This window comes from Nasonia vitripennis, chromosome 5 (genome assembly GCF_009193385.2).
Source record: "Nasonia vitripennis strain AsymCx chromosome 5, Nvit_psr_1.1, whole genome shotgun sequence".
Taxonomy (NCBI): Eukaryota; Metazoa; Arthropoda; class Insecta; order Hymenoptera; family Pteromalidae; genus Nasonia; species Nasonia vitripennis.
The window spans coordinates 17,913,657-17,938,662 of record NC_045761.1 but is presented as its reverse complement, the minus strand read 5'-3'; the positions used below and the strand labels follow the sequence as shown (position 1 = coordinate 17,938,662).

The 25,006-nt window shown below is 39.1% G+C and overlaps 5 protein-coding genes across 13 annotated transcripts; 3 read left to right on the top strand and 2 right to left on the bottom strand.

Annotated features, from left to right (window-relative positions):
• Window positions 1-1,836: 1,836 nt before the first annotated feature.
• On the top strand, window positions 1,837-8,175 carry LOC100120573 (hormone-sensitive lipase). 4 transcript variants are annotated; one of them, XM_031932650.2, is made up of 11 exons: window positions 1,949-2,168; window positions 2,998-3,490; window positions 3,580-3,781; window positions 3,863-4,076; window positions 4,214-4,404; window positions 4,567-4,849; window positions 4,954-5,176; window positions 5,251-5,450; window positions 5,590-5,921; window positions 5,995-6,120; window positions 6,207-7,581. In XM_031932650.2, exons 2-11 carry the CDS (start codon window positions 3,081-3,083, stop codon window positions 6,273-6,275), a joined length of 2,250 nt encoding a protein of 749 aa, XP_031788510.1. In that variant the 5' UTR covers window positions 1,949-2,168; window positions 2,998-3,080; the 3' UTR covers window positions 6,276-7,581. The 4 variants fall into 4 exon arrangements, with proteins under 4 accessions (XP_031788511.1, XP_031788510.1, XP_031788512.1 ...); XM_031932652.2 differs by having other exon boundaries at window positions 2,060-2,168; window positions 5,647-5,921; XM_031932651.2 differs by having other exon boundaries at window positions 1,837-3,490; window positions 6,207-8,175.
• On the bottom strand, window positions 7,236-12,986 carry LOC100120548 (probable N-acetyltransferase san). The gene is made up of 5 exons (XM_003424678.3): window positions 12,575-12,986; window positions 8,954-9,276; window positions 8,186-8,342; window positions 7,937-8,103; window positions 7,236-7,558 (listed from the first exon to the last, which is right to left on the bottom strand). Exons 2-5 carry the CDS (start codon window positions 8,959-8,961, stop codon window positions 7,399-7,401), a joined length of 492 nt encoding a protein of 163 aa, XP_003424726.1. The 5' UTR covers window positions 8,962-9,276; window positions 12,575-12,986; the 3' UTR covers window positions 7,236-7,398.
• A 68-nt stretch (window positions 12,987-13,054) lies between these two features.
• Or293 (odorant receptor 293) lies at window positions 13,055-15,093 on the top strand. Of its 3 annotated transcripts, XM_032600013.1 has the most exons (6): window positions 13,055-13,737; window positions 13,821-13,886; window positions 13,968-14,204; window positions 14,272-14,295; window positions 14,377-14,572; window positions 14,636-15,089. In XM_032600013.1, the coding sequence occupies exons 1-6, from the start codon at window positions 13,478-13,480 to the stop codon at window positions 14,951-14,953; spliced, it is 1,101 nt and encodes a 366-aa protein (XP_032455904.1). In that variant the 5' UTR covers window positions 13,055-13,477; the 3' UTR covers window positions 14,954-15,089. The 3 variants fall into 3 exon arrangements, with proteins under 3 accessions (XP_032455904.1, XP_032455903.1, NP_001164462.1); XM_032600012.1 differs by having other exon boundaries at window positions 13,412-13,737; window positions 14,272-14,572; window positions 14,636-15,093; NM_001170991.1 differs by lacking the exon at window positions 13,821-13,886 and having other exon boundaries at window positions 13,478-13,737; window positions 14,272-14,572; window positions 14,636-14,953.
• Window positions 15,094-15,876: 783 nt separating this feature from the next.
• On the top strand, window positions 15,877-18,025 carry Or294 (odorant receptor 294). Of its 2 annotated transcripts, XM_016986168.3 has the most exons (6): window positions 15,877-16,011; window positions 16,085-16,326; window positions 16,433-16,498; window positions 16,574-16,807; window positions 17,227-17,527; window positions 17,619-18,025. In XM_016986168.3, the coding sequence occupies exons 2-6, from the start codon at window positions 16,115-16,117 to the stop codon at window positions 17,934-17,936; spliced, it is 1,131 nt and encodes a 376-aa protein (XP_016841657.1). In that variant the 5' UTR covers window positions 15,877-16,011; window positions 16,085-16,114; the 3' UTR covers window positions 17,937-18,025. The 2 variants fall into 2 exon arrangements, with proteins under 2 accessions (XP_016841657.1, NP_001177622.1); NM_001190693.1 differs by lacking the exons at window positions 15,877-16,011; window positions 16,433-16,498 and having other exon boundaries at window positions 16,115-16,326; window positions 17,619-17,936.
• Window positions 18,026-18,112: 87 nt separating this feature from the next.
• On the bottom strand, window positions 18,113-24,930 carry LOC100120471 (DC-STAMP domain-containing protein 2-like). Of its 3 annotated transcripts, none has more exons than XM_031932641.2 (19): window positions 24,806-24,930; window positions 24,392-24,703; window positions 24,016-24,298; window positions 23,682-23,957; window positions 23,137-23,287; window positions 22,563-22,722; window positions 22,226-22,489; window positions 21,940-22,153; window positions 21,577-21,867; window positions 20,752-21,417; window positions 20,514-20,686; window positions 20,340-20,455; window positions 19,944-20,273; window positions 19,623-19,855; window positions 19,366-19,543; window positions 19,168-19,288; window positions 18,570-19,104; window positions 18,398-18,500; window positions 18,113-18,316 (listed from the first exon to the last, which is right to left on the bottom strand). In XM_031932641.2, exons 3-19 carry the CDS (start codon window positions 24,162-24,164, stop codon window positions 18,275-18,277), a joined length of 4,002 nt encoding a protein of 1,333 aa, XP_031788501.1. In that variant the 5' UTR covers window positions 24,165-24,298; window positions 24,392-24,703; window positions 24,806-24,930; the 3' UTR covers window positions 18,113-18,274. The 3 variants fall into 3 exon arrangements, with proteins under 3 accessions (XP_031788501.1, XP_001604108.3, XP_031788502.1); XM_001604058.6 differs by having other exon boundaries at window positions 20,340-20,437; XM_031932642.1 differs by lacking the exons at window positions 23,137-23,287; window positions 24,392-24,703; window positions 24,806-24,930 and having other exon boundaries at window positions 24,016-24,126.
• Window positions 24,931-25,006: the final 76 nt, after the last annotated feature.

The window sequence follows — 25,006 nt, the reverse complement described above, 5'->3', positions numbered from 1 at the left end:
AATGTCTTCGTTCGTGAAGATCTTGACTTTCCGACATACTTAGTATTAAATAACTGCATTAATTTAAGTTTACCGACGTAGGATGTATAATATTATATAAATTATAAAAAACTCTCACTAAACAGTTGCTGAAATAACTGCATATGAGTCGCCGTCAGTTCATATACTGGACGTCCATAAACCGTTCTACCGCGCATAATACAGTGATCAGCGGTACTCTAATTTCGGCCCTATTGTCAAGCAGAAAAAAAAAACGTGTTTCATCCATTGTAATCGTTCTCATGTGTACATTGAAAATTGCAAAGCTACACTAGACTCTAAATCCGAGCTTAAACGCAAAAATGAAAAGATCTTCGATTCACTATGCTATTAATAGTCTGCGCGGATCATTTTCCTGTATGCACGTTTTTTCCAAGGAAAATTCATCGTTTAATTTCAAGTTCGATTGTAAGATAATCGTGTAGACAATAATTGTATGAAAATCTATCTATCGCGTAATGGGCTGATGCATCTTAAAATAGAAGTCCTCGGTGCGAGCGTAAATTTGTTGTGTGGAAATTTCATGGCTTTTTTTGAGTGATGTCTCGTGCGCAGAATCGACCAGACGACGTACGTATGCTTATTGCGAAAAACATCCGTCTCGTGCATCATTTTTTTTTCTTTTCTGCTGTGAACGTACACATATATCTTATCGCTCCAGGATGCGCATATGGCAGTGATTTGTTTGCATGATCGAGTATTCCATCTTTTTTTTGTTTTTTTTTTTAATAACATTCAATTAAAGCGTATATATATACACACAAAGCTAGTATATATGTATACCCTAGTGGAAATAAAAAATGTAATAAAGTGTAATAAAATATAAGAAAATGTAACAAATCGTACCATTTTGTACGTTTTTGTTGGATTTCGGACCTTTTTTATGTTTTATTAAAGTTTGCTACATTTTATTACATTTTGTTACGTTTTATTACAATTTATTACAAATCCATTGATCCAGGATTTCATGGGGGTCTCTTCTTTGAAATGACAAATGTAACGATACGTAAAAAAGTATAACAAAATGTAAAAAATTGTCTGTAAGTGTAATATTATATACGAAAATGACGACTTTTTATTTTCTTACTTCTGCTTACATCCTTTTACTTTTGCTTACAATTTCTTATGCATTGTTACATTTTATTATAAAATTAATAATTAAAAAATATATTGACTATATTAGGCGGTAAAATAACATATGTAATAAAATGTAAAGAAAAGTTAACAAATCTGAAAATTTAAGAAAGTGTACAAAAACGTATGAGAAAAAAGGTACAGTTTCTTACATTTTTTTACGTTTCATTACAATTTATTACATTTTTTTTCCATTAAGGTACAAAAGCGCTGCGATAAAACGCATATATTGTTATAATAATTCGACCTTATGCTTATACACAAAATTGTTCATTATAAAACTTCATTCAAATTTGCAAAGAAAGTTTTAAAAGCTAAGAATAAAGCATATCGAGTGCACAAAGCGCTTCGGCACCCCCCCCCCCCGCCCCTTTCTCACTCTGTCTCTTCTACCTGTCGGTGCTTCATCCGCTTTATAGAGATTAAAACATATCAATACAACGAAATACGCACATAGTTGTAACAATATTTCTTCGCGTATATAGCACGAGCTGGAGTATACACAAGTCAAAGGTCACCATTAGAATCAGCTGATTTTCGATCGGTCACGACGACGACGAGTGAGATAGAAGGGCGGGGGGGGGGGAGTACTCACGCACACGACTCGGAGCGTAAACAAAGCTGCGCTCGCTCATTGGAAAAATGTATACAACTCTTCTAAGCATACATAGCATTAGCCTGCAGCTAATGTTATCGTCGCTTAAGTATTACATTTATTGCGAGCTAAGAGAAAGAGAGAGAGGGTATATATATATATATATATATAAGTAGAGAAAGTCTTTAATGACTAATCGATTTCACTATACTCGTCGGCGTGCGCATTCCAAACATGGTCTCGAATTTCAATTGCGCGCACGAGGCGTCGGCCATCAGTTGACACGACGACAAAAGCCGTTGTTGCGGCGCCGGACACCCTATATATTGTATATGTAATAATACTTTTTTCCCGTTTTCGTCGCTGCTACTGATGGCCCAGGGGTTGCGGAGGTGATAAGGTGAGACCTTTTCTTGTTCGTTTATTTGATAGCGACAGTTTGTATAAAGTATCGTCGCGATCGGTGCGTGTTTTCTTTTTCGTCGGTGTGCGTATTTCGGTGCTTTCGATTGTTGTGCAGCAGGTGAATACTCTCGATATCATTAAATAAAAATAGCTATACCTACGTTAACCTATAAATTTCGTGTAGAACAAGAAAATCCAGTATTTCCAGTTTTTAGAATCCAAATAATTAATATAAGTATCGCGTGTCAGTCTATATACTTAGCAGAACATCTCATTTTGCAGCAGAGCAGCAGTGTCTCAAGAGAGATAGACAGCTCTCTGCTCCCGGATCGGTTTTATGCATTACTTAGCTGATGCGCGTATGCGGCAGAAAAAGAGCGCGTGCGCGTGCGAATTTCCATCAAACAGGGACGGGCAGTGTGTGTGTGTGTGTGCATCGCTGCAATGTGTGTATATTTATCAGTATCAGTACGTAATTGCGTCGGCGCGTCGAGAGAACAACCGGTTGGCCTACCTATACTTAAAACTTAGTCTTAAGAAATACTTAAAAAAAAGCTCCTCTCGATAAGCCCGCCGTCCGTTGCGGTTCATCGATTGTCATAAAGTAATCGGCAGAAGACCGGCCGTAGCCCAAACATCCATCGCGGCGCGTTATCGACTATACTTATAAATATATATCCCCTCGTATTCTACACGTCAAGTCGTCGCGAAAAAGCGCTTATCAGCCGATTTATAATGTATTCACCTCCGCACTCGCGCTAATTGATGCCTTGAGAACGTATACTAATGACGCGAGCCTCTTCGCTTGCTTACACTCTGCACAGTGACTGGTGATGTAGACTGCACTTTTGGAGCTTCCGCTGCCGCGTGACGAGTGTCATCTGTGCTGCTGCATCGCGATCATCAAATGTCGCTGGACAATAATAACGACTACGACGATGAGAGGCCCAGCTACGAGGAGCTTGAGTCGCCATCCGGGAGGCCCAGCTACGAGGAGCTCGAGCCACCCTCCTGGAGGGCTCTGCGAGAGCTCTGCAAGGCAAATATGGAACACTTTGCCTCGCATCAAGATGAAGGAGGTCTCAGGATCAAAGGAGCATTGCAGGTGCTCCTAGACACGCTGGACAATCTCAGGATGGTTTATGCTGAGATTTCTAGGTTTGCTCCGCTCTTTGATTTTGATGAGAACACTCCTGGCAATGGGTACAGGAGCTTCCTCATCTTGGTGGACAGGTGCATCGTTTACACAGGATCTGCATGCAAGGATATGCTCAGTCAGAAAGACTCCGTTTTGTTCAGGAAGACTCATCATATGAGGTTTGTTGGCAGCTTTCTTGGTTTCTTTTTTCCTTGTCTGCATTTGCTTCAATATAGTTCAGTGTTTAACTTATGCATTCTATCTGTAGGGAAATGGAAGCCTGCTCTCAGCTACTGGCGTCTCTCAGCACTTGCCTGGGACACATGAAAACATTGTACTCATGGCGAGAGCCTATGGAGGATGGACATTACTCTTTGTTCCCTTCAGAAGAGCACAGCCCTCAAGAACTTCTTAATCAGGCCGAGAATATTAATCAGTATTGTTTTTATGGTAGATGTTTAGGTTTTCAGGTAATCCATCTAAAAGTATTCTGTTGCAAGCTAATCTTTCATCTCAGTTGACTTATTTATACTTCTTTGTTGGTATTCTAGTTCTGCGACAGTATGAGAACTGCACTTAAAGTAATTTCAGTTGGTATGGCATCATTCAGTGAAGTTTTCTATGCCAATGGTACATTGTTGGGAAGATGTACTAACTCTCTACAATATGTCTTGGATCCTGAAGCCAGAGCACGTAGAATAGTCACCATTTCGCAGCATGCAGACATTTCATTTTGTCAAGCATTTTGGCACCTGACTGAAGGTGGTGAGTAGTCATTTTCAAATTTGTTAAAATTAATGACAATGACACACTCTGCTTACCATGTTAATTCATAATGTGCATAAATTGTACGTGACAGTAAAATATTTAGATTTTCAATTTGTTATTATTATTAATTTTAGACTTAATGGCAAGCCTGCCACAACTAGTGATGCCAACCCTAGCTATAAATCAACTAATATCAATACCGCCCGAAGAAATGGATTGTCCAACATTGAGTGGCTCAACTGTCAAAATTCCTGTTCCTAATAGTCATATAGGCAAAAAACCCATCCACGTTAGACTGCTTAGTTCTAAGCGTAGAGTAGGCATGGTGAGTAAATCTTTCAGTCATAAACTTAAACGTTGAATTCATTAAGAGCATTAACTTGCTAATGCTAAATTATCAGTAAATAATAACTAATACGTTGCATAAAAAATTGAAGAAAAATCTCGTAAGTTTCTTACTGAACGCTTGATGAATGCTTCAATGTAGGTCGGTTCGGGCAGCGTGAAAAGTCAGCTAGCTGATCAATGCGATAGCCTGATGATCCACTGTCACGGCGGAGGCTTCGTCGCCCAGAGTTCACGCTCGCATGAGGTTTACATGCGCACCTGGACTAACGAGCTTGACATACCAATCCTTAGCATCGACTACAGCTTGGCACCCGAAGCACCATATCCCCGTGCTCTCGAGGAAGTTCTCTATGCTTACGTCTGGGCACTGAAACACGCAAATTCGTTGCTCGGTAGTACAGCTAAGAAAATCATCTTTGTCGGTAAGTGCGCAGAATTTTTCAGAGAAAGAAATTGATGCGTGAATCATTACCAAGCTTATCAAATACTTAATGCATTTGAATTGAGTGCATACATTTTTTTACAGGCGATTCAGCTGGAGCTAATTTGATGCTAGTAACGGCCATAAGATGTTTGGAGATGGATATCCGGCCACCAAATGGAATTTTTATGGCGTACGTGCCGGTAGTAGTAGATTTTGTTCCGTCCCCGGCTCGCTTACTCTGCCTTTCCGATCCCATCTTGCCTTTTGGTTTCATGATGCGGTGCTTAAAGGCCTATGCTGCTACAGATCCAAAAAGAGACTCATGGTAATATTGTAATGATTTGGTGATCTCGTGCCATATGTTAACAGATTTTCTAAAGCCGTTTATTTCTTTCGTAGGGACAAAGATACGACGGATGAACTTGTTGAACTCGATAAATCCGACACTGAGTCATTTGCAGAAGTGAGCGAGAGCGATTTGATTGCCTTGGCTCTCAGTCCCACTGGTGATGAGGATCAGAATTCTCGTAGATTAGCTTCTTTGCCTTCCGACTCAACTTTGAATTCGGTTAGTTTAACTGATGCAGATACAGTGCAAGGTTAGTGCATAATTATTTACTTATCTCTTTCTACTTTCTACATATACTTACAGAGCAATAATAATGAGATGATTTAGAGTTTACAAGAACTAATTTAGTTGAAATATTCTCATTATCTATGCTTTATCATTCATATAAGGTACAGAGAATTCATTAGAAGAAACAAAGTCTCAAGAGTACATAAAACGATTTCTAGATATGTATAAAAACTCGAGACTCGGATCGTCAGTACCAATATTAAATAGTGCCAACAGCGGAGATAGTAATGGCGTTAATGAACCCAGATCCTGGTCCTTCTTCGGCTGGCATTCAAATAAAGACAATAAAAATAAAGCACCTAGGCATTTAGAAATGAATGGTGGTAGAAATCCGTCTGAAGAGTTTGCATTTACAGTACCCAAAGATCCTTATCTCAGCCCATACAGGGCTTCTAACGATTTATTAAAGAGGCTTCCGCCCATCAAAATTTTGGTAAATTTAAAAATTATAATTATAGTTTTCCTATAGATTTTATCATGTTATTAACATTAATTTATTTTTATAGAGCATGAATTTGGATCCTTGCTTGGATGACTGTGTAATGTTTGCAAAGAAACTCAAAGTTTTAGGAAAACCCGTAACCCTAGACATACTAAGTGGTTTACCTCACGGATTTTTAAATCTTTCACTTGTACGTATTTTTTAAACATTCTAAATAAAATTCGTTATTGTGATCTGCATGGGAAAAATGAAAAATTTTAATTTCCTGTTTTACAGGTTTCTAAGGAAGCGCACGAGGGTTCATTACTTTGCGCGAAGAGAATAGGCGAATTGTTGGAAACGTAACCGCAGGTGCTTTAAAAAAGTGTACATCGAGAGTCTTAAAGATTGTTATTAATTTTTAAGAAGATATTCGTAAAGAAAGTATATGTACAAGAATGGAATTCGACGGGTATGGATAGTCGACTCCGTAGTAAGCAAGTTTCGTCCAATATTTACAGATTTGCTAAAATTCGCTGAAATCCTTTTGCTTTGATTTAAAATTTTTTACGCTTTTTACTGTCTATACGAATACAATAGCATTGGAATCAATTTTTGCACAACAAGAAAGGAATATTCTACCATTGGTACCGTACAGACTTAAAGAGTGATCTTTATTATATCTATGCTTATGAACAGGGGTTCAATCGAACTCGTTCTTGCAATTTTCGTCGTATGCATTTTCTTTTTAACACCTTTCGCTGTGTAATAAAAGAAATGCCTTTTTATACTTGTTGCATCACCTTGTTTTACTTAATTTTCTCGTGACCTATTTTTTTAAGTATATTTGTATTTAATAACTTAAGAGGCTATGCAACTTCTATTTATGGTGCTTTGAAACAAGATGCTGCAATAGGATATTTATTTTATGTGTACAAAGAAAAATAATCTAGTTAATGTACATTCCAACAGTGTATTTAGATAAGTATTTAATTTTTTTAATGCTTTATGTGTACATACGTAGAGACATTGTATATTCTATTGATACGTTGTATATCTTTTTGAAGGGTTTGCTGATAATCGCTTCGATATTGTCGAAAAGAAAAAAATTGTCACAATCTCTAAGGCCTCTGATTTTTACTGGTTATGAATTATTGTTCGATAGCGCGAAATAAAGCAAGAATTTTTGCTTCTGTGAATGTTATCATACATGATTATACAAAACAAACTAGTCTTTGATGTTTAATGTAATTGTTTTACTTCAAAAATAAAAGAGTGTACTAATTTTTATATGTATAAAGAATGAAATGAAAAGAGAAACGCAAATTATAGTGTTTGAAGAGAAATGTATTTACATGCAATCCCAGAACAACGTTTGATAAAGAGATATGCATATTTATTATTTAATTTGTACAATAGATGGCTGAATGTAAAAGTACGGGTCGGAGACTCGATGCGTAAACGGAACAGGTGTAGTACGAATTTATATTTACTGAGTAGACGTCTGATTATGAGGTCGCAGCGTTTTTTGCAATACGTGGGCATCTGCGGGTTCGATCCTTTTGTAGTAATATTTCTTCGTTTCAACAATTTCAAAGCCAAACTTTTTGTAAAAATCTATTGCGCCCTCGTTGTTTACTTGGACGTGCCTATTAAAAATGAAATTGCAAAATTATGGTCTACCAAAATGATCAAAATTGTCTTTCAATCGTTTTTAGCTAGTTCTTTGCATTAGTTATTTATTTAGCAAATTTTACAAACAAGGAAAGTCTACTTCTATTAATAGATTTGGCTAAAGTTTGGCCAAAAAAAAAAAAATGCTGAAATATGATCTCCATTTTTTTTTTAATATTTTTTCTACAGTTTCAGCCAAATCCATGAGAGGACTTTCCTTGTAAATGGTATTTACACTTTACTTTAAAATCTATTAATGAAGAAATCTTGATAAAAAAATCTATTCTTTTCTTTTTAAATTGACTCATTCTTGGAACTACTATTATTTTTATCATCATTGCTATTGTACTTACAAGAATATCGAATCAAAGTTTCCATCCCTTTCAACATAATTTAGTACATGCTGTACCATAACTGTTCCTATTCCGAGTCTTCGGTACGGATACAAACAGCCCAAAGTCATTATATACAATCTTCGGGAATTTTCTGATGTGTCAACCCTACAGCAAACTGCGCCAACCTTTAAAACATATTTATTAATGCCCCAGTTCCAGAGAAATTCTGTACCAAAATAAAAATAATGATAAACAAACTTGACTTACCACAATGTCATTGTAGTATGCTAATTTTGCTAATTCCCCTGCCTCTAAAACATCCTTGTAAAACTTTTCATTGTAAGACACTGGGAACACAACTTGGTTTAATAATTTCAATTGCTTGATATTGTGTGGTGTGACATCTCCCAATTCAATTTTTGCTCTGAAAACAATTGTTAGATAATGACTTACATGAACACAATTTGGAAAAAAGACAATTGTTTTGAATGAGACATGCGATAGTGCTCTTAGATTAAATTCTAAGATGATGGAGAATCTTCGAATTGAAATTTTAGTATATGAATCATGAATTACTTGTGTGTGAACAAAAAATTCGAATGGCCAAACATAGACAAAGATGAGAAGGCATCTTATATTAATCATGGCTCAAAAATCATTGAAAATTTCACCTCGTAAGTTTACAAGAAACCGCGAAGAGAAGTTTCAAGTGTTATATTATTGCGACAAAGCGCTGTCAATGCATTCAGAATAAAAACCAAGGAAAAGAGCAGAATGTTTGCGAAAATCCCGCGATTTTAAGGTTATAATCGTCGAGCGCCAGTTCACCAATCAATCGGAGAAAAGACGCAAAACTATCCTCGATCTCAAAGCGAATACGAAGCAGTTTCTCAGATAACGGAGTCCTTGGAAAAACGAGGGGTTGACAGAAAATTTTCGCGAGAAAAGCTCGTTGGCGTACATAACCTCAAAATCATCGACACTGCATCGCGAGCAGGTCTATTATCGTGCCGCGGAGCCGTAAAAACAACTCACCGAGTCATTTTTCCGTTCGTCGAAGTTTCTGGCGCGATGATGAACACTTGGAGGTGAGAGGTCGAACGAAGGGAAACCTGGTCGATGGAGTCGCGTGCTCCACCGGCGTAGGCGACGAGACGAAGCTTGACGAGGATCGAAAGAACACAGACAGCGACGTACGACTAGGACTCCAACGTCTCCAACGCGGGCAACGTTCGACGCTCGGTCGGAGGACGCAAACGGAAAATGTCAGCGGCGGGATGACCGGGATTCGCGCATTGACTGCTCTGGTTGCGTTGCCGATAGTACTTTCTCGCGGTGTTCCTGTCCATAGGAGTTATCTGAAATCCGATATTGCTCGGATATAAAATAATAGGTATAATAATGTGAATTATGTATTTCTGTAGATATTAGATGTCGCTACGGTAGATCTTGATTTGAATTGTGATGTGTAAAGAAATCAAGAATTTATTTGAGGATAAAGTTTTTATTTGTATAATAATCGCAACAATAATAAGTTGGGTTTCTAATTCCCAGCACTGGCCAACTTTTTCGTAGTGAACATCATTTCGCCGCTAAAACTAGCGATTTAATACTTTTAGCTGGCTCTCTGCACGTGAATTCTTATGATGTACCACTTTGGCGTTCATAAATATCATCAATTGTTTAATCATAAAGCCCCAAAACCGCAAGTGTTTTTGTGAGAAGTGCTCATTTTTGCGGTAAAGTTGTGAGTAGCGCTAGTGTTCTGGGCGGGTAACGAAATCTACTACTTAGTCTTCGTGAGTATAACTTGAGACGTATATATGCTAGTTTTCGCTCTGATCGAAGATCGACACCCACGACCAAATCAAATAGAGTTTTTCTCTTTTTGATGCTCTATAATGTTCTAATTAAATTAGGATTATAAATTAATCCAAGTACTTGAACAACTTATAATCGGGGGTATTATTTCTTTTGCCAATTATTTTAAGAGTATTAAATAAAAATCATTGCACATGACGAAGTCGGCTTTTCTGTAAACATGATGAGTGCTGGTAAAGCTGAAAACCTTTTTTTATTTGTATCTAGCAAGCCAATGTGAAGTTGAAATGAAATTCTTTAATTGGCTGGATACGATGAAATATAAAAATCCATTTTTATGGGCTGATCACCGAAGCCAAGCAAAATTAAAATTTTTTATATCACCGACAAACCACAATGAATCTTCCAATAACTATATTTTGAGCTCAGCTTTGTTGGACAAGATATTTTTCACAATTTTTAAGCTAATATAAACAATATATTAATTAAATTTACTCTGATAACATACGTTACTATCTAAAGCATTATTTTCTATAATTTGTCAGTATAATTATATTGCTATGTCGTTATTAAGCATTATCGTTAATGATTTGTCAGCAAAACTCCGATAATACATTTTTAAACTATATGTTTAGTTTTCGGCGTACATCTCGAGGAGCTAGAGTTTCGGGTTGTTCGATTGCGCGTTTTGAGCCTTTTTTAACAGTACTTGCTTGGTAAAACAAGTCTAATTCCTCTTGGTCTATACTTTGTTGCTGCTGCTGAGGTGTTGACAGTTTGATTTCTGACATCTGACTACATATTTGGTTCAGGCGTCTTTTTATTTTCATCTGTCTGCGATTTTTTGTAGGTGAGGGTGTTTTTATATTCATATTATTCTGTAAATTCGTTGCCAAACTTGAAACTGGGCTAGTCGATGCAACGTTAGTTCTGGAACTCATTTTGGAGGATTTTTTTTTGTGATGCTCCAACAAGAACCAAAAGTTAACCAATTACTTACAGTTGTGTCGAGCAGCCGTATTTATGGTGGGGGAGGGGATGCCATTTTTGACGGGTAGGGTGACATTTAGACGGGTGGAGTGTCAATAACAAGTAAAGACCATACGTTGTTTATTTTCTTAGCCAAAAAGCATTATTATTATTTTTTTTTATAATTTGCCAGTGACGCGAATTTTTCTGGGCCGAATCAGAGCAAAACTATCTGGACAGACGTTGCTGCGAATTAACTGTGCGGCCAGAATTTACAGCGTATTTTCAACTAGGATGGTAAGCGAGCTTATATAAGCTTCCGATGACTCTATAAATTACAAAATATAATTATTTAGTTTGTCCCAATTTCGGGCTCATATTATGAAAGAGTAAAAAGGAAGTATAGAAAAACGATAAAATTATATAATAAACAATTATTTTTGATTAACTAGGCGCGCGAAGGCTGAATGGGTATATGATACTACAAAAACTGGAAGGGACGGCTTCATCATAATCATTTATTTCACTATTTTAAATAAAATGTTCTATACATCCAAACAAATTATTTTGATAGCCCTTCCTAAATTTTCAAGAACTGCTCAGCTGTGTTCTCTATGAAACGCTAATTCTAATTCAATGTGTGCAAAATTTTTTTTAACAATCTCTCAAAAGGTGGACTGCTATCATATGAAGTAGGTCTGTAATGCATATGAGCACATTAACCATAAGGTAATTGTCATCGGACATGTATGATTCTACTAATGATTATTTCCAGCTATTAAGCATAAAATGTAACCTTGAGTAAAAAATATACATTATATATATATATATATATATATATACACGAATTGTACAAAATTTTTAGTATATCTTCATCAATGTGCGTTCACTTATCTTAGAAATCAAGTTTATATTTACTTGTTCTTGGAATTTCGTTGAAATACAGTCCGTAGCAGCTGTAAGGTCAAACTTAAGATCTAGATATTAATAAGCAAAATGACTACAAAATCAAGAGACTTTCTCCAACAGGGTATTTTCTTTCACAAGCTAGTTGGCTTGTTCAATAATAGATACGGCAAAGTCAAAAGCTACGTAATTGTCTTTGTTGCTTTTGGCTTCGGACTATGGAGTTTTTTTAATATAAAAATGACCATGGACGTCGAACAAAAAGCAGTGTAACGTATATATATATATATATTTTTTTTCCGTTAGGGCCGTATAAAACATATGTTTGGTATGATCTTTTGACTATTCGCAAGTCCCGTTTTATTTGCAGTTTTGTAATTTATAGGCAAGTATAGGCTAACGCGCATACGATTGTTCGAAAACTTCGTTCATTTGTAAATCTACTGCATCTACTTTAGAAGGAGCATCATTGATTTATTAAACGTTGCCGATGAAATAGACTTTTCAGTTCCTTGTGTAAGCAGCAAAGAAGAATTAAAAATTGTCGACAGTTGGAAAAGCATTCAAAGCGCGTTTATGTGGGCAATCTTTTACTGCATGTTATTATAATGTCTCCAGCCATGGAAGAATACTCTGGATTTTCTTTTTACGGACTGACTTCGGCGGATGTACTCCATGGATTTTCGTGGCTAGTATAAATAAGGCACAATAGATAAAGAACAGTTATATATATGAAATATGCTTCAGGCTCAATACGCTACGACTTGTGACTGTTGGGATCAGAATTTCGTTGAGCATAGTCAAGGAAACGAAGAAAATTTGGCATCATCGCAGTGCCTTCTACACTTGTTCGCGACAATTCTCACGTGCTTTGCAGCAGCAGTGATATTAAAAGTAAGATATATCGCCGGTTTATATTAGTTATACTAATTTGTTGTACGTAATTTATTGCGTTCTTACTTGTAGAGTTCGAGCATCCACATGTTCACGAAGCTCGGAGTGATGGGCGTGATGTTTCCGTTGAAATTTCTTATAGTCATGTGCATCGCAGGCGAGACGATCGCACGAGCAAGAGCTCGAGTGTCGTCCACATCGTCGAGTGCGAATACAGGACGTTTTTGGGGTACTTGAAGACGCTGAAATTGATGCGATTTATTTTGAGTGAGCCTGAGGGTGTTCAACAGCTGGACTCTGAATCTGAGCTTCTTTCTCGCAACGATGAACAAGGCCGCGTCTCGTTGTTTATGATTTTGACACAGAGTTCGATAAATAAACCTGTTCTTGCTCTACACACTTTTCAAACAAGCTTCTTTTTTTCCCATCCCTCGTCCTATAGCCAGTTGACGACGAATCACGACTGATGAAGCGCCTCGTTCTGAACCGCGTTTCTCCCTCTTCTGCGCCAAAGCTACTTAAATATTCATCCGCACGTCCATCAAGCGATCGAGAAAAATGCAACAAAGTACATAAAAGTCTCTAGCACCTTCGTCCCCTCAGCTTGTGCACGCAATCAAATATTCATCAATGACGCCTACCATAAGAGACAGAGAAGTTTCGTACAGTGTTGCGAAAAAATGTAAACCATAAGTGGCCGTATAATTACGGCAAATCGTTCGATTAAAAAAGAACGCGGCAGACGCTCTTCGGCTCACGCGATGAGTTGAAAGAACACATTATTCGGATTTGAATATTTCATGCTTCAGACCGCCTCGTACGGGGCAAATTGCGAGTCATGAATTCGTGAGAAGCTCGCCGTCCGACACTTGTTATACTTGCCGATTCCGAAGAAGCGGATTACGATATTCCCTTTGTGGCACTGAAAATGCTGCCGGTTCATGTGCGTCGATTTCAGTTCAAGATAATATGGAGTTTGTAAGGAAAGCATACGGCGATAAGCAGAGGAAGCGTCAAGCGTCGTCGAAATGTATTAGCAGAGCCGACAGGGTTTTCAAGCGCTGTGTCTTTTTCCACAAATTTGTGGGCATTTGGCTGGAGAAGGACCGATCGCAGAGACTTTTAGATCGGCTGAAGGGATACGTGAGCGCAGCCTTCACACTCGGCATCTGCATCTTTCAAATCGTTATGCTGAGCGTCGAGTCATCGAGCGTCGTCACTGTTCTACAGTAACGTATATGCATTGATCTAATTATTTATCTATTGCACTTTGTGTGTGTGTGTATTTGATAGAAGCAAATTTCTAATGCAGAAATGCAATGGAAGCTATGGTGTCGATAGCTGCTACTGTCAAAGTAGCGCCGATCGTTCTGAAAAGGTCGAGTTAAGTGCTTTAAACGAATACCTATTACTATTAATTATTTGGTATTACTTCACAAACATATCTTTTGTCAAACAGAAATAATTTGCTAATATTGATTCGAAAGACCAAGGAAATCGCGGCGCCACTTCATGCGAGCAAAATTAAGGAGAGGAAAATCGTTGATCGCTGGCTAAATAATCAGGATAAGATATTGAAAATTTTGCTCACGTCTTATACTTTCACGTTTAGTTCCTACAGTTTATTTCCACTGCTCAAAGAAAATGGACTTCCATTCACGGGACGCTTACCGGCGATCTGCTACGTAAATCCATGGTAAAATTACACGAGAATCAAGTATTACGATAGTATGTTTAACGATTTGAGAAATCAAATGTTTCAGGTACCCTACGATTTTCGCAGCTCAGTTAGTATTCATAATATTCCGTTTCTTCTGCGTCTTATCCAACGACATACTTTGCATCACGTTTTTGTGTCAATTGTGCAGCGAATTGGAGCTCGTGAAGCATTTGATAGTGGAGCTGGGAAATGGAAAGGACAGGAACGTGAAGCAAATAATAATTAGACACGCGATGGTGCTGGATTACGGTGAAATAATATGCGAAACCTATTCCGCAACATTGATAATGCAACATTTGAACTGTTCGATATTTTTGTGCCTCAGTGGACTCGTAACGATGAAAGTACGCATTAATAATTCGATGCATATGAAACAATTATGAATTTTCGAACCATTTTACTTTCAGACTAGCGACATGTTCGCCCTGTTGAAAATTGGATCGCTCAGTTTAATCGGCATAATAACGATGCTGATCATCTGTTTCGTAGGCGAGATGGTGATGTCCTCGAGTCTGGAAATTGCTAGTACGATTGAAAGCAGCGTTTACAAGGACTATCGAAACGATGTTGCGAATTTGAAATTGTTGAACTTTATGCTGATGCGGGCTCAGAAGCCTCTGTGCATGATGGTCTGCACTCAGGGCAAATTGAGCCTCCGATTTTTCAGCGAGAATATCAACAAAGTAGCCTCGTTTTTCATATACCTCAAGACTTTGGTAGAGTAATCTGTTGGAAGCAATATAACGTATTATACGATATCACTGTATATTTAGCATCGCTGCTTATAGTTATATTGTTTAAAATTTTAAGCATTGAACATACTGATAAATCTTTACTTTTTGCAAACAAATTAAAAACGAATCGGAATATTATTCATATCTTTACCTGAAACTACTCCATCGTCCTTAGTTGCGAAATAATCTAGTTTACACCCTGGTAATGCTAGGCACAAAAATTCAATTCAGTATTGCTAAGATTTTTTTAATTGTCTTATGTATATAATAACATTTATAGAAGCACCTTCGACGAGCTGTCGCAGCTGATGACGAGCGATATTACCGCGTAGTTGCATTTTCTGCGATACTGCGCCTATCGTAATCACACATAATAAGAGAATGAATCTCACGTTCCTGCGACTTCCGTACAAGTAATTTGCATACTTAAAAATCTTCAACCTCCGACAACAATGTTGCAGATAATCGCCGTAGCGAGAAATTCTATAAAGTAGCGTAGCTTTTCCGCATCTTCTGATTGGCGGGAAAATACCACCGCATAAAGAAAGCGGCGTCACTGTCGACGGTATCTGTATAAGAAGCAATTATTGTCGTGCATACACCTTATACATTGTAAGAAAAAGTGTAAAAATAACCAGTATAAACCTACGCACGGGAGACATTGTCCGCTGATCGTTTGCATTTCTCTGCTGTCTAATGAAGCTTGGAAGCTGTTGAATATTTTAAATTCTCGCATTTTCTTTCGCGGTTGCGTCGAGGGGCGAGAAAGATCGCGCGGTATAGAGAGCGAAGAGCGGCGGTAATTACAAGCGCGAAGGATCGATCGTGAAATTATACGCGTTTACGCAAAGAGAACAATTATTAATTGACGATGGACTGGGAGGGGATGTTGAGGGAGAATTAATAGTGAGTCAGTACGAGATTGAAGCTGGCGAAGAGGGCATCCGAGAGTTTGTACTTTACGTGCTGAGCGCGAAGGGAAGTTCGAGATTGCAGAGCAGATGCTAGTTGCAAAGTTATATTGTATATTAGCATACTGCAAGGCACAAGTTTGATAAGATTTTTATAGCATGCTGTTCTACACTTATTAGATTATTATTAATAATTTCGAAATATTTTCAGAACAAATAACGATCGACACAATAAGGAGATATGAATATTAAGTCGGCGGAGTCTAGCCTTCAGAGCACAACATTCGAATACGAGGCAATATTTCACAAGGTCGTGGGAGTGTGGCCAGGTGATGATTATTTTCTAGCCAGATACAGTCGAATTAGAGGCTACGTGCTGGCGGCTTTCGCAGTCGTAGTCTGCGTCTTTCAGTTCACCGCGCTGTTGGAGGCGAATTCAGACGATGTGCCCGAGTAATCATGTTATATTGTGTAAAATTATTTAGACCCAGTGATTATTTGTTTGATGAAAAAAAAGCTTCAATACGAAAAACTCCACTATTATTTTTCTCCAATACAGAACCATAATCGAGGGAATGGGAGCTATAATCCCGATAGTAAAAATTGTGCCAGTAATATGTTACAGGTGAGCATTGATTTTTCGTTTTCCATATATACATACTCTTTTTGCAGTGAAAATAATTGTTGGATTTTACTCGAGGAATGATTTCATAAACCTGATGCGGATGACCAAAGAGATCAATGAGTTTTCAACGCTGACTGACGAAGAAGAGACTATCCACATCGACTGGCAGAGTGTTCAGGACAAATTGATGAAAATTATCAGCAGATATTACTTTTTAACCGTAATAGGGCTGTATTTTGTTGCCCCGATGTTTCGAAACGCGTTACCCCTGCGAGGAATCGTACCAGAAGTATTACGTGTGACTCCTTGGTAATTGGCGTGATGGCATATATTTTTATTTGTAAATTGTCTAGATATAATTATAATAGTGTGCATTAAGCACCTATATAGCATCTTATTTTTACTATTTACTTTGTTTACTTACATTGAAAGTAATGTATTGAAAATAACTGAGTAGATATACCCATGTAGAATCACATGGATTTATGAATTCTTAACAAACTAGGCCTTCATGCGATTCCAAAGAATATAGAACATGAATTATCGGTCTAGTTAATCCTGAATTTACTATAATCTATGTGGACATCCATGTTGATGATCCACGTGTAAATAATCCACGAGAATCTTCGCAAATACCTATATGGATAATCCACATGAATATTGCTTATATATTTTAAACGCTCTAACGATCTGTAAAGCAGTATAGTTCGTTTGAATAAAATTTTCAGGTTTCAAATGATTTACGTTCTACAATGTCTGCTGCTTCTGTCGAATGTGATCACTTCCATATCCAGCGACGCTTTTTCCGTAACATTCATGTGTCAGCTCTGCAAACAACTAGAACTTGTCCAGTGTTCTATCAAGCATTTAGGCAGCCACACCAAAGTCAACCTAGCCGAAACGATAAATAGACACGCTGTCGCCTTGGACTATGGTCAACGGGTCTGCAACACCTTGAAGACCATGTTTCTTCTTCAACATATTTTTATATCGATGTTTCTATGCTTCGCCGGTGTCATCGTCCTCAATGTATATATAGATATCTTTGCAACTTGTCCAATTGATTGAGCCCACTTAAAACTGAATATCCATAACAAACATAATTCCAACTTAATTTCAGACACAGAATTCTCTAATCCTGATGAAGATGATCGTCATCTCCGTGATCTTCGTGTCCACGCTTCTGATAATCTGCTTTGTAGGTGAAACCATCACGAGCTCGAGTCTGAAAATTGCCAGTGCAACTGAGAGCAGTAACTACGAAATCTTTTTGGGTGACGTTTCGACTCTCAGGACGGTGAGCTTTATACTGTGTCGAGCTCAGAAACCATTGCGTATGGCTGTTTCTTTGAGCGGCAGTATGAACCTTAGCTTCTTCACTGAAACCATGAATAAGCTCGTTTCGGCTTTTATGATTCTGAGGACTATGATGGAGTGATGTACAATATTGTATAAGGATATGTACACTGAAAATTGGAGCTTTAATTAAATGTCCTAATAAATAAAGATTTTAGTTCTACCGTTAAATACATTGCAAATTTTTGTATTAATTCTAATAGAATGCAGAAAAACTCTCAGCTGATAACTTTTTGGTTTAGTCAAAAATGACAGCAATTTTTTTTTTATCTAAATTTATCTCTTTCTTGGAAAAAGTTTCACACTCAACTCTTTTACAACTGCAATCGTAATTTACAAGCAGTACTACGATACTAGTTAACAAATATTCTTAGGTGATACAATACTGTATAATAGAGTAAAATGCTTCACATGCAGTAATCAATCTTCTGTACTGGTAGTATTTTTTCTTTCTGTAACAGTCTTTAAATATATAACACGATATTAAAGTAAAATGATGCTTCGAAGTTTCTAGAAATGTATGATGTACTTGCAAATCATTACCTCTTTAGTTTTAAGTCTGACATAAGTCCCTTTATCTCTGGTTCCCTTACTATTTTCAGAGAAATCTACTTTACGAGCATCATAACATTTTCCTGGATTGAAACTGAGAACGACAAAATATTATCATCAGAGGCTAATAAAATAAGCAATGTGTACCGGCTAAGGTACTTGCCGAGTTTCCGAATGTTCACTTCTTTCGAAAATGATTGGCTGGAAACCACGAACAAGTTTTTGAGGATACTCCCTTTCTTGTATCATCCTTTGTTCAACACATCTGCAATGATCTGATCCGCCTACGCGTCTTTCCGTGAAGTTTGTTTTGAAGTTCGTATTCAACTCTGGCATATCCGTGGATTTATCAATTTTTGTATTAGCTTTGTTATTATCAATGGCACTTGACTTTTTCTGGATCAAGGAATTTTTCTTCTTCGTATTCGCAGTTTCTTTGTCTACTTTGTCTTTTTTCAACTCGTCAAACTTTTTCATGTATTTATCGTCAGATATTCTTTTGCTTTCGGCTTTCTCGGCCATGCCGTGCAATTTCAGACCTACAGTGCGAGAATCGTAAACCTGTTTTCGCTTATACTTGGCTTGCGTTTTATGGGACTGTCCCTTTTCATCACTGTCCTCGTTTATTTTATCTTCTTCCGTTAAGTCTTCTTTATCGATAGCTTTATCATTGTTCACGAGTAGCTCGTTTCTTCTCTCTGTAAAAAGTTAAGTTTTTATTTTTTTATAATAAATTGCTCTTATAAACTGTTTCATGTTACCTGAGTAATCAGTTGAAATATCTGAAAAATCAATTTCATCCGGTATAGAGGAGTTTGATGTTTCAGTTTGTGATTGATATCGCTTGTCGCTGTGATTATCAGAGGTGTAGATGTAAGAGTCCTAAGTACAGGCAAAAATTTGTAAACAACATTGGTACTTATAGCATTTTACGTAAAATAGTAATAGCTACGACTCACATTGTCCTCAGTGTTGGAACTTGGTCTCTCGTGAGACGGATCGCTGTCCACCGTAGATCTTGTATCTGTCGATGGACTAAAATCTGCTTGAAATCGAATACTTTCTCTGGGAGAATTGTATTGACTGCTCTCGTCGATTTCAAAGTATCTCGTTTCGTTGCAGATGGATTTCAAGTATCTTCAAAAATATTGAATAATTGACATGCTATATATCAAAGTCCCTACTTATCCAATTTAAAAAGAAATAATTGCCACACCTTGGCACCTTTCTCGTTTCGAACTTTGTCATACAAGAATACTGCGTTGAACTCTTGTTACTCCTCTGCCTCAACATAGATTCTCCGATTTCTGCATAGTCTTCGAGCCTGCGTAAAACTAGCAGCTGACGATTTTCGCCGTCGTCTGAAGAAATCGAGGAGCAAGACTCTTCGCTGCCATGGCCTGTTTGAATCGAATCTTTGTAATTTACTATGCCGCGCTTTTCCTTCTTCTGTGTAAAATTTTTTTACAATTTTTTTCCAGGCTTTGTTTATGATGAACGTGTTTTCGTCGTCGTTAAACTGCGTAAAATAACGTACCTTTTTAGAAGCGAATATCTTGTTTAAAGTCTTGGACAACCATTTGAATCTCGATCTTTTTCGTTTTGTATTCTCCTCGCAAATATCCTCCGAATCACTTGGACGATCGATGATATTCTCGATTTCCACGTCTAATAATTGTTCCTCTTCATCGACAATTTCTTCGGATAGCCACGATTCAGTATCTTCGATCGACGATGAAACGTCGGATTGTTCGCGAACTTTTTCATATGCGTGCGAAGATTTCTTCTGTTTGAAAAGGCCGAAACAGAAAATCCGACCTTCACTGCTCGATGAAAGTAGCTCGTCGCACGAGGCATCGTCGAAAATCTTGAGGAAAACGAACCATTATTTTTCTGCAAATACAGCTAGCACAAAAATTGTCTGGGTGCTCACCTGCATAGTGACGTCATCCCGGATTTCTTGAGCTTCGACATCCTTGAAAGTGACTTTCTGAGGAATGGTCGTATCCTTGGGCGGCTCGTCCTGGTAACCTGATCGAATGTAGGTTACTGATTACTACTTCATACGAAACACCCGTATTGGAAAAACCTGTATTCTTTGACTTACTATAGCTGTACTTTGATGACGATGATTCGTCGTCTGAAGAAGCTTTAGGCGAAACAATCAGCTTCGTTTCTTCAGAATCCGCAGTAGCTTCGTCAGTCTTCTCCTTTTTCGCAGCAGCCTCTTGAGCGATTTTTCTCAAACGATCGACGTCAACTTGCTCGTCCGACGAATCTCTAAGAAAAAATCTCGTAAGCTTGTATTCTTCAACAACGGCAGTAAATACCTAGCTTCAGCAAACCTCTCTTCGCTCATATCGGTAAGGTCGCCGTAATCCAGCGGCGACAGGCACAAAGTGCATAGCTTCTTCAGATCTTGAAAGCACTGAGGACAATAGACTCCAGGACATCCCGGAGTAGGACACCGGACGTGTGGCGCCGACTTGTCTCTTTCGGGCTGTCCACATAGCAGACAAGCGGTGCCCAGCTTTAACGGCCAGAGACGATTCAGCAGCGGACATAGAGCCCACAGACGTTCGCGCAGCGTAACCCGCTCGATGCCGTCACCTCGAGCTGTGCCGAACTGACGACGAAGCTGTCGTCGAGCGTATTTAAGGAAGGAACCACGAGACCTGATGATGTGATTGTACAGCCAAACTGCCCGTTGCTTCGCCCTGTCCGGGTAATAACTGCTCAGGACTATTTGTCGGAGTCTCAGTCCGTAAGGCTCGAAGAGAGCCATGAGCCAGCAGAATAGGACGAGGCTGAGGATCTGCACGAAGGTGTCATAGTTCGGTGGCTTTGGCTCTGGAAGACAAGGCACGGACTCGATCTCCGTCATGCGGGTGTCGGGGGTGAAGGCTCGGATGATACTGCGGTAGATGTCCGCTAAGAATCCTGTGCCCTCGACTTGCACCGCGTCGGAGTAACTCGGACGCGGGACCTTCTTTTCGATTCGTCCGTGATATCTGCAAAGGTCGAGGATTGAAGGTATTAGCTTTATACGTATCGGTATATAATTTGGATAATTATTATTACATTAACAAAGCCAACATTTTTAATCGCTTATTATTGACGCTATCAGAGAGTAAATTATTTTTATATAAAAAACATTGACAATAACTCACCTTATCTTATCCAACAACCAGAAGAGGCAATAATCGATGGCCATGTAAATGGCGAGCTTGACCGAGGTGATGGACAGAAAAACGGCGGACTTGGTAAGCTTGACTTTCTCCGACCTGATGAGCAGTACCGACGAGACGGGGGCATACTTGCTCCTCTCTCGCTGATTCAGCGGGAAGATCGTCTCTTTGTCCTGCCTGGCGCGTTTCAAATCGATCTCCCGCATGTAGCCGGAGATGTAGTGGTTGTCGAAGCGATCGCTCGTCAGCCACTTGTACCGATAGTAGACGACCCTTTCGCCATTGTACATTGCTGTATATCAATCGCCTTCTCTCCCGCGGCATATCTGATGTATCATAAATTACCTGAGGAACAGGAGGATGAAGAGAAAGCTCGTGACGAAGCCCACCCAATCGAAGAAGGACAAGAAGCGATTGGTCTTCCTCCTGATCTCCGACGATATCTTCGAGGATATCTCCGAGATGCTTTGGCTCTTGTTCGTCTCCATGTGGAACGAGTGCGAGAACTTGATCTTCACGTAGAACATGGCCTTCATCTCGCGGGAGAACTTCTTCACTCCTGAATGTCCGGCAAATCATAGGTAAGTTATGCATGAACGTTACACGGCTTATTCACAATGCGATAACTCACTATCCCTGACGACTCCAACTATAGCATCGGAAACGTAGGAGACGAGTACGCAGATAAGGTCCAGCGGCTTCAGGGCCAAGCAGACGGTCTGAGCGACGTAGGTGAGGTGGCAGACTTCGCCGAAGACGGGGCCGAGCTTCTCCTGGCAGTCGTCCACCGCATCCTCGAAGACCTTGTTGCAGCGATCGTAAGGCGTGCCGAGATCGCGATTGCAGATGCTAACCACGCTGCCCAGCCAGTCGAAGACCGATTTGATCACTTGCACTGAATTTTTTCGTAGACTTGTCTTCAGAAGTGGACGATAGAGGTACGGGAAGATAGAACGCACGAATCTTACGTATGCTAATGACTAATCTCTTGATGGCGATCAGCGTCTGCTTGATGCGCTTGACGATAGCCTTGATGGACTTGACTATGCTCGAGAGCGAGTCCCTCAGGGCGTAGAACGGTTGCTTTATTAGGTCGATGACCGATTTCACTGCTTCCTTGAGCTGCTCCTGTTTGAAGTTTGAATGAGTAAGTTAATAAGTTTTTTTTTTCTTTCTATTTTTGTGTGCTCTGAGAAATATTACTGGATACCTTTCCAATCCACAATGTTAAATTTCATAACAAAGGATCGGTAATCTATTACGTCTAATGGTATGAAAACTAGTGCCTTCTGAGCGATAAACCCTTTAGGCTATCTTTTGTTTTATTTTAGCTTTCATTTCACGCAAAATCCCTCAGTGATAATATCATCAGTGAACGAAAAAGAGATTAAAAAATAATGTTACTGTAAATGTCACCCTACTTTCCACATAAATAAAAGTCTAAAAATACAATTTTCAAATGCTTCGACACAGCTCGAAACCCCAAGATGAACCATCAACAGGTCAAGCTCCTCTCTACGAAAAAAAAAAAAAAATACGTACTTGACCGCAAGCCAGTGACTCGGAGAGAACCGCGAGGTTGTAAAGACTGTTCTTGACAGGTCCACCGAGCGCCAGAATGAACGCGTACGCCATGAGCGCCTGTCTGCCTCGTTTCGAGAAGAACTGCGGCAGGAACAGCAAAACGTAGCATCTGCACAGTATAGGATCAGCATATCAGCATCGAACCCAAGTATCCGCTCGTGTCAACGCATTTCGAAATTTTATCATGCGTAAGCCACGATTAGCCGTCAGCTCAATAAGAATAGCGCGTTTTATTTTCAACTCGCTTCTCTCTCAGTCACGAAGCCGCGCTTTATTATGCTCGGATAGTGTAACGTTTAATTGAGCGTGAATCCACGCGGTTAGCTGCGTTAACCAGCGGAAAACTATAAAAAAATCCTGTGTATACACTTGACTTTGACAAATTTAAAGCCCAGCCTGATGATGATGATTATTATTATTATTATTATTTTTTTATATACCCAGATAATTTTACCGCGATCGATGAAGTGGACGAGTTTTATACATATATAGATAATAATAACCTGATTCTGGGGGAGAAGGCCAAGCCAAGCGTGAGAACGACTCCTAGGACGCAGCAGATCAGAGTGGCGGAAATCAAGGCGAAGTGAAGCTGAAAGACGAAGAAGACGAAGAACATGTAGGTGAGGATGATCCCTCCGACGAAGCCGAAGACGCTCTTCAGCACGTAGTTCTCCAAGGTCCCTTCGGTTCTCAGGAGGACGGCCTTTTTGTGCAGCCATGTGTTCTCCGGACACGACGTGCATCTGGTTAGGAATTCCCTCAGCTTCTTCTTCAGTCTGTAAGACGAGCGAGTATAGTAAGCAAGTATTTTTTCATCTATAGGAGCATACGCACAATATCTTTTTACGGCGAATACGCTGCCAGAGAGCGTAGTGAACCCGAGCGCCTTTGGATATCTCAATGGAGCGTAGCTTCTCCTCGTGGTATCTTCGTTTCGCCTTTTTCAGCTTCTTGGCCTTCAAGACTAATTGAAAAAATGCCATGATTCTCGAGAGAGAGAGAGAGAGAGAGAGAGAGAAAGAGAAACAGAAAGAGATCTAGACTCGATGTTCCAAGGTTAACTGCATAATACACCTGAAGCCAGAAGTTTACGTTTCCGCGTAGGTTTTGTTTATTTCTACGACAAAAAGACAATAAATAAACCGCTGGTCAGCGTGATAGCGAAGAGTATAAAGTAGGCGTCGCTCGGATTCTCCGCGCGTTTTCTCACCGATAAAACTCTCCCACGCGCTTCCTCTTCCTCTACAGCATCACCGGGAGAGAGGCTGGAATTTCGCGAAGAGAGAGAGAGAGAGAGAGAGAGAGAACGAGCGCCGTGACCAGCTGTGCTTTGTGCGGGTCGTATATCTTTTATCGGCTTTTCGTCTTCGTTGTGTAATGTGCTTTCCATGACAAGTTTTACACCAATCGACAGAACATTTGAAAATAGAATGAATACGTTGGAACGATTCACATCCTCATAAATATTCCTCATTTTTTAATCAAGCAATCTCTTTTGTGCCTTGTTCAACCTCTTTATAAGCTGAACAATCGTAGAGATGAAACATAAAAGGAATAGGTATAAGTACTTATAATATAGAAGTAATAATGTATAATTTGACGTTTACCAATTTCAATGTTATACCTTATATCTTGCCAGTTTGCTACATCGTATACAGCTTCCAGCATCCACCTTGCGACCTTCCAACTCCAACGATCCTTCAACCGTCACCTCCGCGTCAAAGTATACACTTGGTACTTTCTTCATCGTCCCACGATGAACCATAGCCTGCCCGCATCTAATTCGCCAAAGAATCTCCTACTTTCACACTTCGCCAAATCACGT

What these genes read in the sequence shown, in the direction of transcription:
- LOC100120471 (XM_031932641.2), bottom strand. Translation starts at nt 24,164, where the DNA reads ATGGCATTTTTTCAATTAGTCTTGAAGGCCAAGAAGCTGAAAAAGGCG. An exon ending in TTCATCCTCCTGTTCCTCAG is followed by an intron (nt 21,868 to 21,939) that starts GTAATTTATGAT and finishes CAATGGCGAAAG; the next exon opens with GGTCGTCTACTATCGGTACA. An exon ending in TGGTTGTTGGATAAGATAAG is followed by an intron (nt 21,418 to 21,576) that starts GTGAGTTATTGT and finishes CGACCTTTGCAG; the next exon opens with ATATCACGGACGAATCGAAA.
- Or293 (XM_032600012.1), top strand. Translation starts at nt 13,478, where the DNA reads ATGGAGTTTGTAAGGAAAGCATACGGCGATAAGCAGAGGAAGCGTCAA. An exon ending in ATCTGCTACGTAAATCCATG is followed by an intron (nt 14,205 to 14,271) that starts GTAAAATTACAC and finishes CAAATGTTTCAG; the next exon opens with GTACCCTACGATTTTCGCAG. An exon ending in GTGGACTCGTAACGATGAAA is followed by an intron (nt 14,573 to 14,635) that starts GTACGCATTAAT and finishes TTTTACTTTCAG; the next exon opens with ACTAGCGACATGTTCGCCCT.
- Or294 (XM_016986168.3), top strand. Translation starts at nt 16,115, where the DNA reads ATGAATATTAAGTCGGCGGAGTCTAGCCTTCAGAGCACAACATTCGAA. An exon ending in AATTCAGACGATGTGCCCGA is followed by an intron (nt 16,327 to 16,432) that starts GTAATCATGTTA and finishes TCTCCAATACAG; the next exon opens with AACCATAATCGAGGGAATGG. An exon ending in GTATTACGTGTGACTCCTTG is followed by an intron (nt 16,808 to 17,226) that starts GTAATTGGCGTG and finishes TAAAATTTTCAG; the next exon opens with GTTTCAAATGATTTACGTTC.
- LOC100120548 (XM_003424678.3), bottom strand. An exon ending in CATACTACAATGACATTGTG is followed by an intron (nt 8,104 to 8,185) that starts GTAAGTCAAGTT and finishes TATGTTTTAAAG; the next exon opens with GTTGGCGCAGTTTGCTGTAG. An exon ending in AACTTTGATTCGATATTCTT is followed by an intron (nt 7,559 to 7,936) that starts GTAAGTACAATA and finishes CATTTTTAATAG; the next exon opens with GCACGTCCAAGTAAACAACG.
- LOC100120573 (XM_031932651.2), top strand. Translation starts at nt 3,081, where the DNA reads ATGTCGCTGGACAATAATAACGACTACGACGATGAGAGGCCCAGCTAC. An exon ending in GATCCAAAAAGAGACTCATG is followed by an intron (nt 5,177 to 5,250) that starts GTAATATTGTAA and finishes TTTCTTTCGTAG; the next exon opens with GGACAAAGATACGACGGATG. An exon ending in TGATGCAGATACAGTGCAAG is followed by an intron (nt 5,451 to 5,589) that starts GTTAGTGCATAA and finishes CATTCATATAAG; the next exon opens with GTACAGAGAATTCATTAGAA.